Source organism: Rhipicephalus microplus, chromosome 3 (genome assembly GCF_043290135.1).
Source record: "Rhipicephalus microplus isolate Deutch F79 chromosome 3, USDA_Rmic, whole genome shotgun sequence".
NCBI lineage: Eukaryota > Metazoa > Arthropoda > Arachnida > Ixodida > Ixodidae > Rhipicephalus > Rhipicephalus microplus.
This window is the reverse complement of record NC_134702.1, coordinates 94,024,616-94,041,903: the sequence shown is the minus strand read 5'-3', so window position 1 is coordinate 94,041,903 and position 17,288 is coordinate 94,024,616. Positions and strand designations below refer to the sequence as shown.

Sequence of the window (17,288 nt, the reverse complement as noted above, 5' to 3'; positions counted from 1 at the left end):
AAGAGTGTTGCTTCTCGGCCTTCGGTGAAGTCTAAAGACAACGACAACAAGGCTGAAAGCTCAACGCTGGGCGAAAAACAGGGCGAGAAAAAAACTGACAAGAACACGGCCAAGAAGCCCTAGCGTTTACACACTCATGGATTCCACAATGCATGGGTTAAAACTTTTTACGTTTTGTTTTGTGGCTCGGAAAAATTCGTAGATGAGCGAATAATATAGAACGAATATAGAGTGCGTGATAGCAGCTGTGGATGTCGAATGACCTTTTTTTATGAACGGCAAATACGAGCAGTAAGGTTTTCCTTTTATGAAGAATATATCCCGTACCCACAGCGTCCCTGTGAGGTTAACGTTGCCACATGTGTGCAGGGTACCGTAAGTAGCGATGATGGTGTAGTGATTAGAGTCGTAGAGTTTCCTAATATACTCTTGAGGAAACTCTGGCACTAGTGTTTAGGGGAGCTGCAATGCATGGCGCTTCAGCGAGCATGGGAATGTTAGGTAGCACACACATTTGTCTAATTTTGGTACTTCTGGCCTGCTTCTGGCTCCGTGTGTGTTCGTGTGGCTTGGAGCTGTTTTTTTTTTTCAGGAAAACATAAATTAGCAAATGTTCACCGTTTGCACTTCACAACCTTATTCGTTTAGGCTTACCATTTCGAATCAGGTCACAAAGTTTAAAAGGGTTCGTTCTTTCCTCCAAAAAAAAAAAACCGTAACCACCAATACACGAAGCCGCAAGTACGATTCGCCACCCGCAAGTACCCATCCTTCCCATGGTCGCTGAATGATCGCAGCGGCAAAGTTCCCTTTAGTTAATTAAAAAAAACTTTATCGTTAGAGTATCAGCCTCAAGTGCAGGAGTCCCATGGTTGGTTTGCCGGTGCCGAGTAATTCACCGCTGGACTAAAAAAAGTTATGTGCGTGATGATGAAGTGGCATTCTATTTTTGTTGGGGAACGAAGCGTGTTGAGCTGTGTCTTATAGCATGATAAAATAGTTAAATAACAACCAGTAATCACACAATGGCAATTCTTTAACCAAGCGTCAAACAACACGGAATACGTAACGAGTAGGCCATTTAAAGCTTTCAACTCGTCACAAAGAGCTCACCGAAAATCTTTCATCGACCACCGCATGAATAAAGTGCACATAATTCCTTGAAATTGCATAGCGGGTACCTTGCTTCACCGAAAAATGACAAAAAATATATTAGGGGGTGCTTCCCGACATGAAAGCAATTATGATTTATGGCCTAGTGGGTACCTTGCAAGTGTTCTAACATTGGTAGCCCCAAGAGAGTTTACAACTTGTTCTATAAATGCTACTCTTCCAGGTTTCGCTGACTGTGCAGCACTATCCACACAGGCCTGGACTTTTTTTTTTGCTCCAGAGTAACTTATCAGTGGTACTAAATCAAAATTTGCTAAGCACTACAAGTTTGAACAGTTTTATTACTATTAATCAGCGATTCAAATAATTTTATTGAACTCATTTGCGTATCGTTGCGTAATTCACACGACGATAGTTATAGCGCGAGAACAAAACGACGACACAGAGACAAGAACGACACAAAGGACACTATCGTCATGCCATACCAACTAGCCAAAGACCGGGCGTGTTACTTTGCTTATGCTAGGCATTATCACCTGAGTTAAACAAAACGGTTTTCGTTAAATGACATTCCTACATAACGAGCGTATACTCGACAATAACGTAGCCCGTGTACTAAACACTTTTTTTAGCTATATTCACTACTGAGCCCTGCACACAGCTTCCTGAATGCTCTTACCTCACTCACCAGTGTCATATATGATGGTTAAAGCAAATGGTAATGATGAACAAAATGACACGCTTATGTTAGAGTCTTCCACTGACTTCTACTCGAAACTGCTAAACAATAATAAACACGTAACCAGTACGCTCTTATATGTTGTATCTTTAAGCAATCGCTGTCCTTTTGAGAGGTGCCTCAAGACTGGAAGGTAGGCAAGGTAATTGCAGTACCGAAAAAAAAAGGCTCATCACTTCACCAGCGTCTGTTCCAAACTTGTGGATCACATCATTTACTCTCAGGTGGTAAAGTTTCTAGCATCCTGTAATTTTTCAATCATAGTCAACATGCTTCTGAAAAGAAAATGCCTTGCGAGACTGAATTCGCCCTTTTCGTCCATGAAATATCCTGTTACATTGATCGAAATATACCCGTTGATTCCCTCTTGCTAGACTTTCAAACAGTGTTTGACAAGGTTCTCATAAACGGCTTTTCCCAAAACTTTCTAAGACTTTTCCAATTATATCTCCATTTTTTTGTTTACAATTGAATCTGTTATTTTTTTATCTAACCGTTAGCAAGTTGTATAAGCTAACCAACACTATTCTTCATCCCCTGTTTACTGCAGCGAGCCACAAGGCATGTCGCACTCAACTGATTTGGGACTGTTGATTTTTTCTAATATACATGAATGATTTACCTAACTGTTGTACTTCTAAAATCCTTTTGTTTGCTGATGACTGTGTAATTTATCGTCCTATACTTAACAACGCTAACATCCTCACCTCCCGCAGGTCACGGGATTGAATTCCGGCTGTGACAGCTGCATTGTCGATGGGGGCGAAAATTATGTAGGTCTGTGTGCTCAAGTTTGGGTGCACGTTAAAGAACCCCATGTGGTCGGAATTTATGGAGCCCTCCATTAAGGTGTCTCGTATAATCATATGGTTGTTTTGGGACGTTAAACCCTACATATCAATCAATCAATCATCCTCACCTCACAGTCTGACCTTTCTCCGTTAAAATCGTGGTGCAGCAAGATTATTATGTCTCTAAACGTGAAAAAAACATCCATTCTAAGTTTTCATAGTCGTCAATAATTATTTTAACTAAAAAATAGGTGCAGCTTCATCATAAAAATAGCTTGGTGTTAACTTAAGCATTATCTTTACTTTGTTTGTTCTGATCTCTAACGTCACAATCTCAGCTAATCGCGTACATCAATATCTGTGCCATAAACAGGAGCCTTTCTGCTCCTGTTTACAAAATTAGCATGCTTAACAATTGTTTGACCAAAACTTGATTATCTTTGCTATCTTTGAAACCCACGTCAAGCTAACCTCTCATCATCGCTGTAATCTATGCGAAATCGTGCCGCTACGTTAGTTCTTTCGGACTATTCTGATCAAATCAGTGTCACCAACCTTAACTCTTCATCTTAAAACCATTAAGCAGCGCCGGTAAACTGCAAGATATATGCCTCTTTCATAGATTCTATCACATTCTACGTCAACAGGCTCATATCGAGCCCCTTGCGCAGCTCTTCATCCCGTCATAACCACCGAAATCCAGTTTATACCCTGGTAGCCTGCACTTTCGCCCACATGAAATCATTTTCCGTTCAGACTGCAAGGGACTGGAATTGTCTTCTTGTTGACGTGGTGAAACACTTCGGCCATACATATTTCAAGGCATATATTGAAGTCATCATGCACTAGTTATGCCCACCCCTCATGTAATACCCCTGACGGGACATTTAAGGTACCAGTAAATAAAATAAACAAACAAATAAATAAATAAATAAATAAATAAAAATACACTTCATTTTTTATAAAGTCGTTTTAAGAAATATTGTGACTCTGTGGTTGAACAACGGCCGGCCACGCAAATGGCCCGTATTCAACCTTCACAAGGATCAGAATATATTTATTATTTATTTTATTCGAATCTCTCCGAATTACTTGATTGATTTGTGGGGTTTAACGTCCCAAAACCACCATATGATTATGAGAGACGCCGTAGTGGAGGGCTCCGGAAATTTTGACCCCCTGGCTCCGATTTACTTGGTCACGGACAAAATGATGATCTTTCGCTCACAGCCAATGATACCGACACCAAGGCGGACGCTGACACCCGATTTTCTGCGAAATGAGCTGTTTCACACGTTCGCGTAAAAATGCTGGAATGCGTACTGCCAAACTCCAGCCTATAATAGTTTGACTAAACTTCATGTTTTTTGCCTTTGCATAATAAAGTGATTGCCGCTGCAACCAGCTGTGTAAGATCATCAATAACACTTTTAACCTGACAGAAGCAAACACCAATCCTCGCCGAATACCCTTTTTAAAGTAAAGATCCCGTATCGAAAAGAACGCTGTATCGACGTCGGCTTTATTGACTGTGAGCGAAAAGCCATGACTATCGGTGACTGAAAAATTCAAAGAACGGGAAAGAATAGAAAATGGCGCTCCCATGGTGGAATTCAAGTCAGGCTCTTTGCGTGACAGGCAGGCAGACTGCATACCTATATTGTGTTACGCGCATGTGTGTGGTTTGACGGCTGATCAAAGAAAAACAAAGCTCTATGAGGATAAAGCCAAATAAAGCTATTGTGTTCAACTTCTAAATGTGAAGATGAAGCGTCGTCTATGTTTATTGCACTATAACTATAAAAGCACGCACTAACCTTCACCAACACATCATACAGAAAAGTTCAATAATAAACAACTTTTTATCTCTAGTAATAAAGGATGAACCCGGGTGCTATAAACATGAAAATCTAAAATGACATCGTGCTAATATTGTTTGGTTAAGATGGATTTACTAGTGCAAAAATACAAAAAAGAGTTGCCGTTTCACGCTAATAAGTCTGTATTAAACATCAGCCAACGCGCCTAAGTAGCAGTTTTAGCTAAGTTTATTTCTATAATATCGTTCGGCAGTGCATACGATCACCCCTGGCGTCACACCAAGTGAGCTGTGTACACTAAAAAAAACGGTTGTAAGAGTAAAATGAAAGCTTGCAATAAAAAATCTGTAAACAGTGGTCGTGTCGAGCTAACGTTTTTGCAAGCGGACGTGTCTTCTCCAAGGCAAGAGCACAACTTTGTAATATACAAAAATATTAAGCAATGCGCTATTTCAAGCTTGTCAATAGCTGATAGTTCCGTAAGCAAGGTTACTCTCACATTTGGTAATAACTCAGAAACAGATGTCTTGTCAAAAACAAACTAGGGCATCTTGGCACTGCCTAATCCTTGCAAATAAATTGTTAGCAATTTAATGCCACAATAGCGTATCCAACGTGGGCCTTGTGACTAAACCGTATAAACCAGTTTGTGTTTAAGTTGGTTATATTAGGTTAATCAATTCACTCAGAAAAAGCCACTAACACTTGAAGATTATAAGCAACGTAGCACAAGGCAGAACTGCTATACATAGACTTATTTTCTGCTCTATGAGTACTTTTCATGAATATTGAAAAGAAAAGCAGCACAAATTATTACAAAATTCGTGGTTCCCAAATTTAATCGTTTAAACGTACGCTGATATCAGTATCCTTCAAGTAAGTCAACACCAAGCAGGCAAAGCAGAAATTATCATTGGCAAAGAAAGGTCGTTGGCGTGCAAAAGTAATTGTACCATGCAAGACAATCTCTAAATACGAAATAGAAAAAAATAATGAAAAATCGCGATAAGAGTCATAATCACAACTCTCGCGAGCACTTCCTGCACGTTGAAGGCTCTTTCAGGGCTCGAAATTCGGAAGCAAGCAACCGCCACTTGTTCCGAAGACTTCACTGACACCTTGTCTTCTTATCGTGTCTGCTGTATTCTAAAGTTGACCCTGATCGTCTCGTGCCAATAATCCGCGAAGGCAACGACGAGCCCTCGCTGCCAGTCCTCAGCGTCCTGTGCAGCACAGCGTTCTCCGTGGTGGTGCGGACGCGTGCAACCACGGGTGTTACGAGCAGCGAGTCCAGGGAACTGCCGAACGAGCTCCACGGCAGGTTGGACGTGTCGACAGACTTTGCGAGGTATAAAAATGTCGTATGGGTTACATTCGCGTCAGCTGTTTACGCAAGCGCAAATGGCGATGTTTTAAAGCGAACTTTGCACCATTTCTCCAAGCAGTTAGCCAAATTAACCCAGTAACAAACTTTACTGCCTGGCGAATCAACTCCATCAAAAAGTATATATAATTCTTTCAGTACAAGCTGAGTTATGGGGATTTGTCGATAGCTCTAGACACTTATCCTTTCACTTTGCGCCAGTGAGCGCGCTGAATGCTAAAGGTGACATGAGGAAAATCAGAAGTGACCAACAAACTGCGTCTCCATGTACACACGCGTCACGGGCATAGCTAAGGCAGGGGGAAGAGTTGAAGCCCCTCCCGCCCAAATTGTTTATTTTGTTTGTATATATGCCTATACATGCCAACATATAAACGCACGCAGGAACATACATAACGTAACTGACGCCACCCCGAAAAAAAATTCTGGCTTCTCTGCTGGCACGCGTACACAACTTTCTGAGCACTTCGCTGATTCGCTTGAGCCCGCGGCTCACTTTTCGTGTGATCACGAGCATGCTTGGTGGCGCACGATGCGTCAACACTGCGGCACACCCCAGTCGCCGTGGTAACTGGTGCATGTGTAAAAATAAATCGAGCATTTGAGGATTATTTCCACCACTGGACAATATTCGCCGTCTTCCTCGCGTATTTTATACTATAGCGTTATTACACAGGTCTCCGCGTATCCCGGTAACGAACGGAGCGCCCATTTTCAGCGTGACGAAGCATTCTTGACAGGGAAGAAGCGAGCGATGAAAGCGTGAGCGAACCAGATGACGATTCTAGTTTTGTGGCAGAAATGCTATCCAAATACTACATTTTTTTCTAAGAATGTATACAGCTGACAATGTTTGAATAAGCCGATATGGTACCCACGTGCTTCTGGGTGTCATCAATAATATTGTGTCTAACAAAAAAAAACAAGTTCTTCAGGTTAAACTTCATTCCTTTTGAATATGAAGAAAAAGTCTCGTGTAGAATAAAGCTAACGCGCCATCGACGGGTCTGGTTATAGTGAACAGTTGCGATGTGTGCATACTATATCAGTGTTAGAGTTCACCTAAATTAAAAAACAATAAACTATCAACATACTTAACGAAAATAAAGCTAATTAGTTCATAGAAAGGGCAGATGCCTTTCTTTTAGATAGCTGCGAAAATGGGGTCCTTGACTGAAGAGATCTCAATCATGCGTTTCCTTCTACGTGACATTTGAGATCCACTTCGACAGAGTGACAACGAAACGTGGAGAAAAAGAATAGTGAAAAATAATTGACACAATACCTTATGCCGTCACCTAGGACGACTTGAAGGTTAAAGCTATCTTCTTTTCTGGTAGGCCAGTTTATTGGATCTCTAACTTCACCCTTCGAAAGCTTTTTGCATCTGTATGTGGTTTGGCATGGCCTCCTATGTGCTTCACCTGATTTCACACTGCCTCCTTGACTGGCCCACCATTGAACAAGTGACAAAGATATGTGAACACGTCATCAGGTGAGGCCACGTGAAGTGACGCCCCAACGACACCCAACACTTCGCGGGTGAGTGAAATCGTTGTGTGATGTAATGATTCTGATAAACCGTGCTGCCGCCCACGCTGCTGGACGCTGACATCGCTGACGGACGATTTTCGAGTCTGGGGAGGCACACGAGGCCTCAATTGTTTACCATTGCACTGTAATGAACATATGTTCCGATAAGCCACTGTATTACATTTCGTGGAACAGGGTAATGTTCAGATCGAATGCTAAAACTTTGGGAATCGCCTAGACGCGTCAGTGAAAAATGCCGCCTAATTATTTTATAAAACGGTGTTTTACATGCTACGCTGCAGATGTAGCGAGAAGCTGCAGTTACATTCATCCTTGGCAATAACGATTATACGTGGTTGACCCACTGGCTGGTGTTATACGCAGAGACTTGACTCACCTGGGTTGGTATGGATGGCTCGTGTTCACCTTCGTAGTACACCACCGTCAATGAAGACGTGGTTGGCTCGGCCGGGAAAACCACGTGCCTGGCGACTGCCTCTGCACCCCGAGGTCGCTTGCGCCTTCTCGTAGATGTGGACAGCGCCGACGGCAGATCACTCTTGCTTCCGGACTGCAGCATCGAAGAAGCGGTAAGGCCATCCAATCAAGTGTACACGGCAAAGCAGCGCACCACAACTGCTTCGCAGAACTAAGAAATAATTTTCGGGATTACACGTCCCAAAACCATGAAAGGTAATTAAGTGTATGGACTCTAACCTTTGAGTTTCATGGGAAATGCGGCCACGATTGAATCCCGCGGAAGGCAAGAAGTAAAGGTCGTTTTCTGGCACACGAAAACAGCTTTACAAACGAGTACAGCGTTGGAAAAAACTCGTTTGGTATGCAGTACTAACTAAGCTGTTCAAAACGATAGGGTTGTGTCATGACCACGACATGATTTTGAGGAACACTGTATTTCAGGGCTGGAATGAATTATATAACGTGATTTTCTTTAACATGCACCCATAAATCTGAGTACTAGATTGTTATCCATTACGTGCACAAAAAATGCGACCATCGGGATCGGGGACCGAATCCACATTCACGACTGAAGCGCCGACCCTCCAGTCATCTAAAAGGGTGCCAGTATCACGTACGTTGAATTTGCAAAAGTGTAGATAGCTGGGTCAGCTAGTATGAATCTATGGCAGCAAGCAGTGCAAAAAAAAAAAGAAGACAGACACACCGGAGGAAATGACGACAACAGGATACTTCCGATTTGTCTGATATTTCACATAAGTTTAATGCGCAAGGAGATGGCCAGGTTTTATTTGCTGACGATAATCGCGACCGATGCAACTGATGCGCATGCTCCGCTCAAAGAACACTTCACTCCTAACGTTTACCTCAAGAGTGTCTTGGACCAGTAGCAGGCCATTATGAGAACACGCAATTGCTGGATCCGTTGCGCAATTTGTTTTCTGTCAAACACGCCAAAGCTAAGGTAGAGGAGGACTGGAATAGAACATCTGCTACCGCCTAAAATCTAACAGACAATACTGCGCACGCCTGTTATCATACAGCCACGTGTTAAGAAAATTGCCAGTTTACGTGACGTCAATGAATCTAAAGCTCTAGATAACTAAGGAGTTATCTTCTTAGTTATCTAGAGATAACTCTTGATTGATTGATTGATTGATTGATTAATTGATTGATAGATTAATTGATTAATTGATTAATTGATTAATTGATTATTTGATTAATTTATTGATTGATTGATTAATTGATTGATTGATTGATATGTGGGGTTTAACGTCCCAAAACCACCTTATGTTTATGAGAGACGCCATAGTGGAGGGCTCCGGAAATTTCGACCACCTGGGGTTCTTTAACGTGCACCCAAATCTGAGTACACGGGCCTACAACATTTCCGCCTCCATCGGAAATGCAGCCGCCGCAGCCGGGATCCGAACCCACGACCTGCGGGTCAGCAGCCGAGTACCTTAGCCACTAGACCACCGCGGTGGGGCATCTAGAGATAACTAAGGAGTCTGCACTGCTTGTACTTGTTGAGTGCAGCTTGTCACGTTTTTGCTGCTTGTGGCACGAGTATGCGGCACCTAAGCCTCATAGCAGCATACGAAGGGCAAAGCCAAGCGTCGTTACTCACGGTCACCTCGCCCACGCTGGCGTTCATGAACTCGGGGTGACCCGGTGGTTCAGGCAACGGTGACGTTTCACCGTGTTCCTGCTGGACCACGGATGACGCCAACAACGCGCTCCGTAGGTGTGGGTACCTGACCTGCGCTTCCTCGCAGCTCAGCACTGGCCGCACGAAGGACTCGTCGGGTGCAGTGTGCAGGCCTCGCTGGTCGGTCAGTTGGTTGGTCATTTCCGAGGAATGGTCGTCGGCCGCTTGCGGCTCTCTCAAATCGTAAGTGTACGGGCTGCTGTCGCCAGACATGGCACTATCTGGCTGCTTTTGCACGCCCGCCAAGTCCGTGTTTTGTGACGACGCTGCCTGATGAAGAGGCAAGGTTCCGTCAACCGAGCTTGCTTGTGACCAGACTACAAGCGTCGTTGTAGACTGCTTGCTGCCGTTGTAGCACTTCGTCCAACGCCTGGCGAAGTTCCTGTGGTGGTCATCGTTTAGGTGCCATCAACACGCGCAGCGGACAAGTAATGAACGCAGAGAGTGCAAATAATCAACGAAACGTCACTTATACACAATCTCTAAACACGAAGAAAGATTTCTTTGATTGAAGAGAAAATTACAGTGGGAGGTTGGGGTAGAATTTAGTTGCTTTAAGGGTAAAGTAGCACATTACATGCGTAAGATCTACATATACAGAAGTAAAGCATTGATGAGGTGCATACTGGTTGCCTCTGTCTTTTTATTTATTTTTTTTATTTATTTATTTATTTATTTATTTATTTATTTATTTATTTATTTATTTATTTATTTATTTATACACCCTAAAGGCCTGAAGGCATCACACAGGGGAGACAAAACTATGAAAACTATGAATATGAAAACTATGAAAACCATGAATACTATGAAAACTATGAATACGAAGTATGAATGAAGATAGTACTGCAATATTTTTGTAGGAGCAATATAAATGTCCTACGAACTGAATAAATGTGCAAATATTAAGTACAGTTTTTCTGAGCATTTCTCTATTATCTGATTAATAGTATGAATGGGGTTGATTGTTGAGTAGCCTTTTCGAAATCCTCCTTGTTCCTTTGGATGATCGAATTCTAATGTGGTCATAATTTTGTTGGCAATCACCTTTGTAAATACCTTGAATACTATGGAGAGCAAGCTGATCGGCCTGAAATTCTTCAAGTCCTTGTCATCTCCTTTCTTAGGTATTAAGATGACTAGTTCAACTAACTAGTGACTAACTAACTGGATAGGTGACTAACTGGGATAGATAACTAGTTTTTCTAATGCAATCTGTCCTCCATCTTTCAGCAGATCTGATGTTACCTGATCCTCAACAGCAGCTTTGCCTCTTTGCATGCTCTCCAAGGCTTTTATGACTTCTTCTTTTATTACTGGTGGGGTGTCATCTGGGTTACTGCTAGTTCTTATAGAATTAAAGTCATGGTTGTCCCGGCTACTGTACAGATCACTGTAAAACTCCTCCGCTATTTTAACTATCCTATCTATATTGGTAGTTATTTTGCCTTCTTTGTCCTTTAGTGCAAACATCCGATTTTTGCCTATCCCAAGTTTCCTCTTCACTGTTTTGACGCTTCCTCCGTTTTTCAGATCGTGTTCAATTCTCTGCAGATTACGAGAAGACGTTTGATTCAGTAGAAATATCAGCAGTCATGCAGACACTTCCCAATCAGGGCGTCGATGAAGCATATATAAACATCCTGGAAGAAATCTACAGAGGATCGACTGCTACCATAGTGCTTTATAAAGAAAGCAACAGAATACCAATCAAGAATGGTGTAAGGCAGGGGGATACAATCTCCCCAATGCTATTTACCGCGTGTTTACAGGAGGTTTTCAGAGGCCTAGAATGGGAACAGTTAGGGATAAGAGTTAATGGAGAGTACGTTAGTAACCTGCGTTTCGCCGATGACTTTGCATTGCTGAGTAACTCAGGGGACGAATCGCAACTCGTTATTACGGAGTTAGACAAGGAGAGCAGTAAGGTGGGTCATAAAATTAAACTGCAGAAAACGAGACTTATGTACAACAACCTCTGAAGAGAGAAGTGCTTCGAGATAGGTAATAGTCCACTTCAAGTTGTAAAGGATTGTGTCTACTTAGTACACGTAATAACCGCGGAGCTCAACCACGAGATTGAAGTAACTAGAAGAATAAGAATGAGATGGAGGACATTTGGCAAGCCCTCTCAAATTATGACAGGTAGATTACCACTATTCCTCAAGGGGAAGGTATATAACAGCTGTATCTTACCGGTACTTAGCTACGGAGCAGAAACCTGGAGACTTACAAAGAGGGTTGAGCTTAAACTGAGGACGACGCAGCGAGCAATGGAAAGAAAAATGGTAGGTGTAACCTTAAGAGACAAGAAGAGAGCAGAGTGGATTAGGGAACAAACGGGTGTTAAGGACATCATAGTTGAAATCAAGAAGACGAAATGGACATGGGCCGGGCACGTAGCGCGTAGACAGGATAACCGCTGGTCGTTAAGGGTAACTAACTAGATTCCCAGAGAAGGAAAGCGGGTTAGGGAGAGACAGATGGTTAGGTGGGCAGATGAGATCAAGAAGTTTGCGGGTATAAATTGGCAGCAGCAAGCACAGGACCGAGTTGACTGACAGAACATGGAAGAGGCCTTTGTCCTGCAGTGAACGTAGTCAGGCTCATGATGATGACTAAATACAGTTTTTAATTCAAACCTGTCAGACATTTGAAAACGCTCTAACAAAAGCAACCAAAGAACAACTGACACTATTCTTTACAACAGAACTAAGCGGGGAAAAAGACAAGAAGGTACAATGTTACTTGTGTTGAAGCAAGAATAACATATCTCCTGAAGGTAGATAAATGTGCGAATATTGAAAACCGCAGTTATACAGACTTCTCGGATATATAAAAATACTTGAGCAATAAATACACGTGAAACTGAATTGCAAATAAAAACAAAAGAATTAAGAATTGCACTTCAATGTGCAACGTGTAGAGAAAAAAGAAAGCATGTCACTGGGTTCTATGCCGGCTGGCGCGGCTGTATTTTAGGTGGAGGCGAACATGCACTAGGCCCGTGTGCTTAGATTTTGGTGCACGTTAAGGAAACCCCGGCGATCAAAACTCCAGGGGCTTACCACTACGTCGTCTCTCATAATCATATAATGGTTTTAGGTCATTAAACCCTCATATCAATAATCAATAAAAAAAAGAAAACAAAAAGTGAAGGTGGAGCTTGACATGGAAAAATTCAAGCGGTAAAGTGACATCTCGGGCTATTTACGAAGGCATTATGATGAGTTATAGTTCTAATATAATCAGGAAGCTGATTCCAGTAACGGATGGCTCGTAGTAGCGGAGTGAAGAAAAGAACGATACCGGCGTAGATGGGCTCGACTTCACGTTGATGATCAAATCGTGACGATGCACGGTGAGCTTCTTTGATATAAAAAGGAGTGCGTGATGGCGGATTGCGATAAACTTAAGAAAAGAAAGAAAGAATTGTGACAAGCTTACGCGTTTCCAGAGGAACACGATCAATCAAACATTTCATTTCTGTTATAGTTGATGTTCGCTTGTAGTTTTTGGTAATATACCGAACCAGTTTATCTTGTAGAGATTTTAATTTATGAATAAGGTATGCCTGATGGGGGCTCAAGATTAGTGATGCATATTCAATTTTCTAACGTGTCGTTCTCTAAACTTAGGTTTCATTAAACAACGCCAAGTGTCCTAGATGCATTCACAATCATGGCGTCTGTAGGGGTGTTCCATGTCAAAGAGAGGACGAATGAACGCTCAAATACTAGATTGGCCTTCATGAGGTTATAAACGGGTTTTTTAATATGCTGTAGGATAATACAGGGTTAGATTTTGTCGAGAATAGAATGCCTTCGGTGTAGCTGACGTTATTTCCGTTTGCCAACCTTCACACCATTTACCGCGTTAATCTAAGTCCAATTGTAAGTAGTGAGAATCTATAGCGCTAGTATTTTTTCTATGAATTACGTAATAATATGCAAATTATGTCACCGTAGAACTCATACCGTGATCAGAAGTATAGTTATATATTAAAAACAGCATAAATCCGAGCACGGTATTCTGAGGGACACAATATTTGACATTGATGAAATGGGAAGGAAAATTTGCAAAAACTGATTGGTAGTAGCTAGTTAAAAAAGTGGTTATCCAATTAGTCAGTCTCTTATTGATGTTGCAGCATTCAGTTTGGTTCGTGCTCTGAAACTTTTGAAAAACCAGATGTGAAGGATCAGACGTGCGGAGGCCCACGTTAAAAGTGGCCCGCCGTAAATTAAGACACAAAATGTTCTTTCATTAGGGGCGCGTAATTACTATGCTCTGGAGAGCGTATACAAATTAAATATGATCAAATGGCCAAGTAGTACACTTGAAAATCACAGTCACTATTAGAACAAGCTTTTAGGTTCGATAGCACACCTGTGAATGCATTTCATGGTCGTCAAGCGATGGGCTTACACTCGTTGTACTCTTTTAGTTCAACATGTGTCTATTCCTGAGTTACTAGCGTAATCGCAATGACATATTCCCAATTTCTAGAATCGAGAGATATAAATTATTCTTGAGTTACTAGCGTTATCACAATGACATACTGGCAATTTCTAAAATAGAGAGATATAAATTACTGCTCCTTTTTAGGCGCTGTTTACTAAGCTTGATGTTCCCAGAGTTACATATATGGCAAAGGACAGCCCACCTGTGAACAAGGACGCAGATGCAGAACACGAACAGGATGATGAGCCCAGCGCCACAAACCAGCGTGATAGTGCTTATCCAGGGGGTCCCGGGACCTAGGGAGAGGAACCGCACGATTTCCGTAAAGAATTACACGCTGTATAATTAAGGTAGGCAATGAATTGTGAAGACACGCCTTTGCAAGCAAATAGTAAGCAAAGGTGTTCAGAGCCACACGACTTATAAATCTTAAAAACAACTGTAGTGATTGTGAGAAGACAACATTCGTATTCTGCATCCCTTGACATATGTTAAGTGAGGCAAAATACTTAATAAATTACAAGTTAGTAACCGCTACGTGGTCTGTAGTACGTCAAGCTTGGTAATGGATATCTAAAGTACAGGTTCGAACTAATGATAAGAAATAAAAGTTACTGTTTAGGTTGTATGAACAGCCATACGTGTCTCAGGTAGGCTGGCCGAAATTTGGATATATGGTCTTATCTTCACAAAAGCCATTGTTCATTTGTTAATTTCGAAAAGGCTGGGCAATACTGTCGTCGTGGGGCATTCGTGTCGGTGCCACAGTAATTCAGACAGGAATATGACGAAATGAATACCCTGGTACTCTGTCCGAGAGGAACAGTGCGGTACGTTGTGTCACTGTCTAACCTTTTCAAAACTGGCCTAATGAGGCTCATTTAACGTTGATATGTCCCCTTATCGAAATGTCGGCCAGCTTGTCCAAGGCAGGCATTCTTGTAAAGTCTACGGCACTTTCTAAACAACTCGACTCTCTTTCATGCAAGTATTATTTTGCATTTCGTAATGATTGTTTATTTATTGCACTTGCACTTCCCCGACTAAAACTCAAAGCGGCTTCCCCAACTCCTTTCGTTTCATCTTTTAACTGAGGCAGCATTATGATACCACTATTCATTTAACACCGCGCAGAGTTCGTGCAAAATGAACAACAAGTTTCCGCGCAGGAGTAATACTTGTGACACTGTGACTGGGTTCTAGGGTCCGGGTAAGTTGTGGAGACAGCGAGAACCAGCATGGTCATGGTACCGACATGTTAATACAGTACAGACCGAGGAAATTTTAATCTGGTTTCTCGCATACACTGCCCGAACAGTATAAACGGCTTGCTCTTGCAAACGTTAAGCTACCGCCCGGCTTTGGATCTCCAGCGTCCGCCACTTTCATCCAGCCACCATGCTTGAAGATTGCGCACAGTCTCCGCAGTCTTCCCAGTTCGCACCATCTCTGCAGCAACAATATTTTTAATCCACCAAGTACGAGCGGATTTGTCAAGGTGGTGGTAGTGATTAGAGGAAAGAAAAGGACGCCTAATTGCTGCAGCCCGCTTTGTAAAGATAAGTTACTGACAAGCTGTCCTTTCGTCCCAGTGATAATGATGAACGCTAGCCGGAGAGGGTGTGTGAAAGGTAGCGCTTTATCGGTTTCCTTGAAAGCGCACTCGGCTGACGTACGAAAGTCGTGCTCGGGCTCACTTGACCGTGCCGTGATGTGGTGCGGCGGGGGCGTGTCTCGGCACACCGCAGTGGCTGCACTAAGTATATAGTTTCCCAATGTTAACTAGAACGCATTCTGGCGCTGCGATCGTTGACCAACCACTGGAATGATAAGTAGTACACAAATTTTCCTAATCTTCGCGCTTGCAGATTCGAACACACTTGTGCCCTCGTTTGTTGGGGTGTTATGACGTTTGTTTCGGGTATGGTTGTTGGCATTGTAATTGTAAGCTGATATGAACTGGTGAACAAGAAAGCTTTAGGTGGAAATGGGAAACGCCTGCACAATCGCTGAATTTTGTGTCGGGACAAAACGGCTCCAGGATAGACAGGGCCAAATAGAGCCGAAATAACGAAGCTTAGAACAAATCTGTGCACTACCAATCATTCCCATGCTGTCTGAAGTGCAATGCGTTGCAGCTTCCATAGAAAACAGCACCAGAGTTCTAGTTACCGCCATAAGAATTCTATGGTGGTAACTTTGCGGCTTAATCGAATCGCGGCTGCGGTGGCTGCATTTTCGATGGAGGTGGAAATGTTGTAGGCCCGTGTGCTCAGATTTAGGTGCACGTTAAAGAACCCCAGGTGGTCCAAATTTCCTGAGTCCTTGACTACGGCGTCTCTCATATATATATGGTGGTTTTGGGACGTTAAATCCCACAAATCAATCAATCAACTTTGCGGCTTACGTTGTTCAAATCAGCTAGTGACCGTGTATGATGCGTATGTGACGCAGTTGATTTTGGTATATTGGTCTGTTTGTCGAAATAATCGCAAGCCATTGATATAAGAGGCTATTATTTGTGAATTCCCCGTTTCGTGCTGCGCAATAAACTGTCATTCACCAGCTCGCGAGAACTTCGGATACCGATCAGCAGCATTTTCTGACCATGTTCAAAAAGTACGTTTGCCAGATTACGTGCAAATCAGGGATACAGAAATAAGAATGTTTTTTTTTCCCTAGACGCACGTGTGGCTTCGATGGTGGTGCAGTTGTGCTCATCCCACGGCCGGAACCCTGGCGGACAGCTGCAATGACCGGCCAAGCACAGCGCCAAGGACGAGCAGTTGGCATCGGCAGTGCACCTCGCACCCAGAGAAGGCGGCAGCAACGCAGCTGCTGTCATGTGGTGAGTATGAACGCAAACAAGAAGTTCATGGCGCGTGGGTTCAATAGAAGTCACGCACATATTTTCGCCGTCTTAGAGAAGAGCATAAAGGTGCAAATAAGCATTTCAATACAATCTGCTCCTGAGAGTGTTTGTGGACATTGCGAGGCAAACATGGCTGTTGCAAATGCGACGTCTGGCAATGTGTATATTTGACTCATTACAACACCCCTTCACTCTTTAATCTGAGTAATTACTTACTCCGCAAGTGTGGCAGTTGCAAACTGAAGAATGTTGTAAAACCATTTACCCAACTCATGCCATGTAATTCAGGTACGTGTTTTCTTGGGGCCTTCATTCTCAATAACTGTGCGGCCAATTTTGTCAAATACTTGTTATGTAAGTACCAACCAAAACATGTAAAACGTA

At 42.6% G+C, this 17,288-nt stretch overlaps 1 protein-coding gene across 1 annotated transcript; it reads right to left on the bottom strand.

Annotated features, from left to right (window-relative positions):
* Window positions 1-5,323: 5,323 nt before the first annotated feature.
* On the bottom strand, window positions 5,324-9,946 carry LOC142803262 (uncharacterized). Its single transcript, XM_075888385.1, has 3 exons — window positions 9,491-9,946; window positions 7,778-7,951; window positions 5,324-5,802 (listed from the first exon to the last, which is right to left on the bottom strand). The coding sequence occupies exons 1-3, from the start codon at window positions 9,782-9,784 to the stop codon at window positions 5,572-5,574; spliced, it is 699 nt and encodes a 232-aa protein (XP_075744500.1). The 5' UTR covers window positions 9,785-9,946; the 3' UTR covers window positions 5,324-5,571.
* Window positions 9,947-17,288: the final 7,342 nt, after the last annotated feature.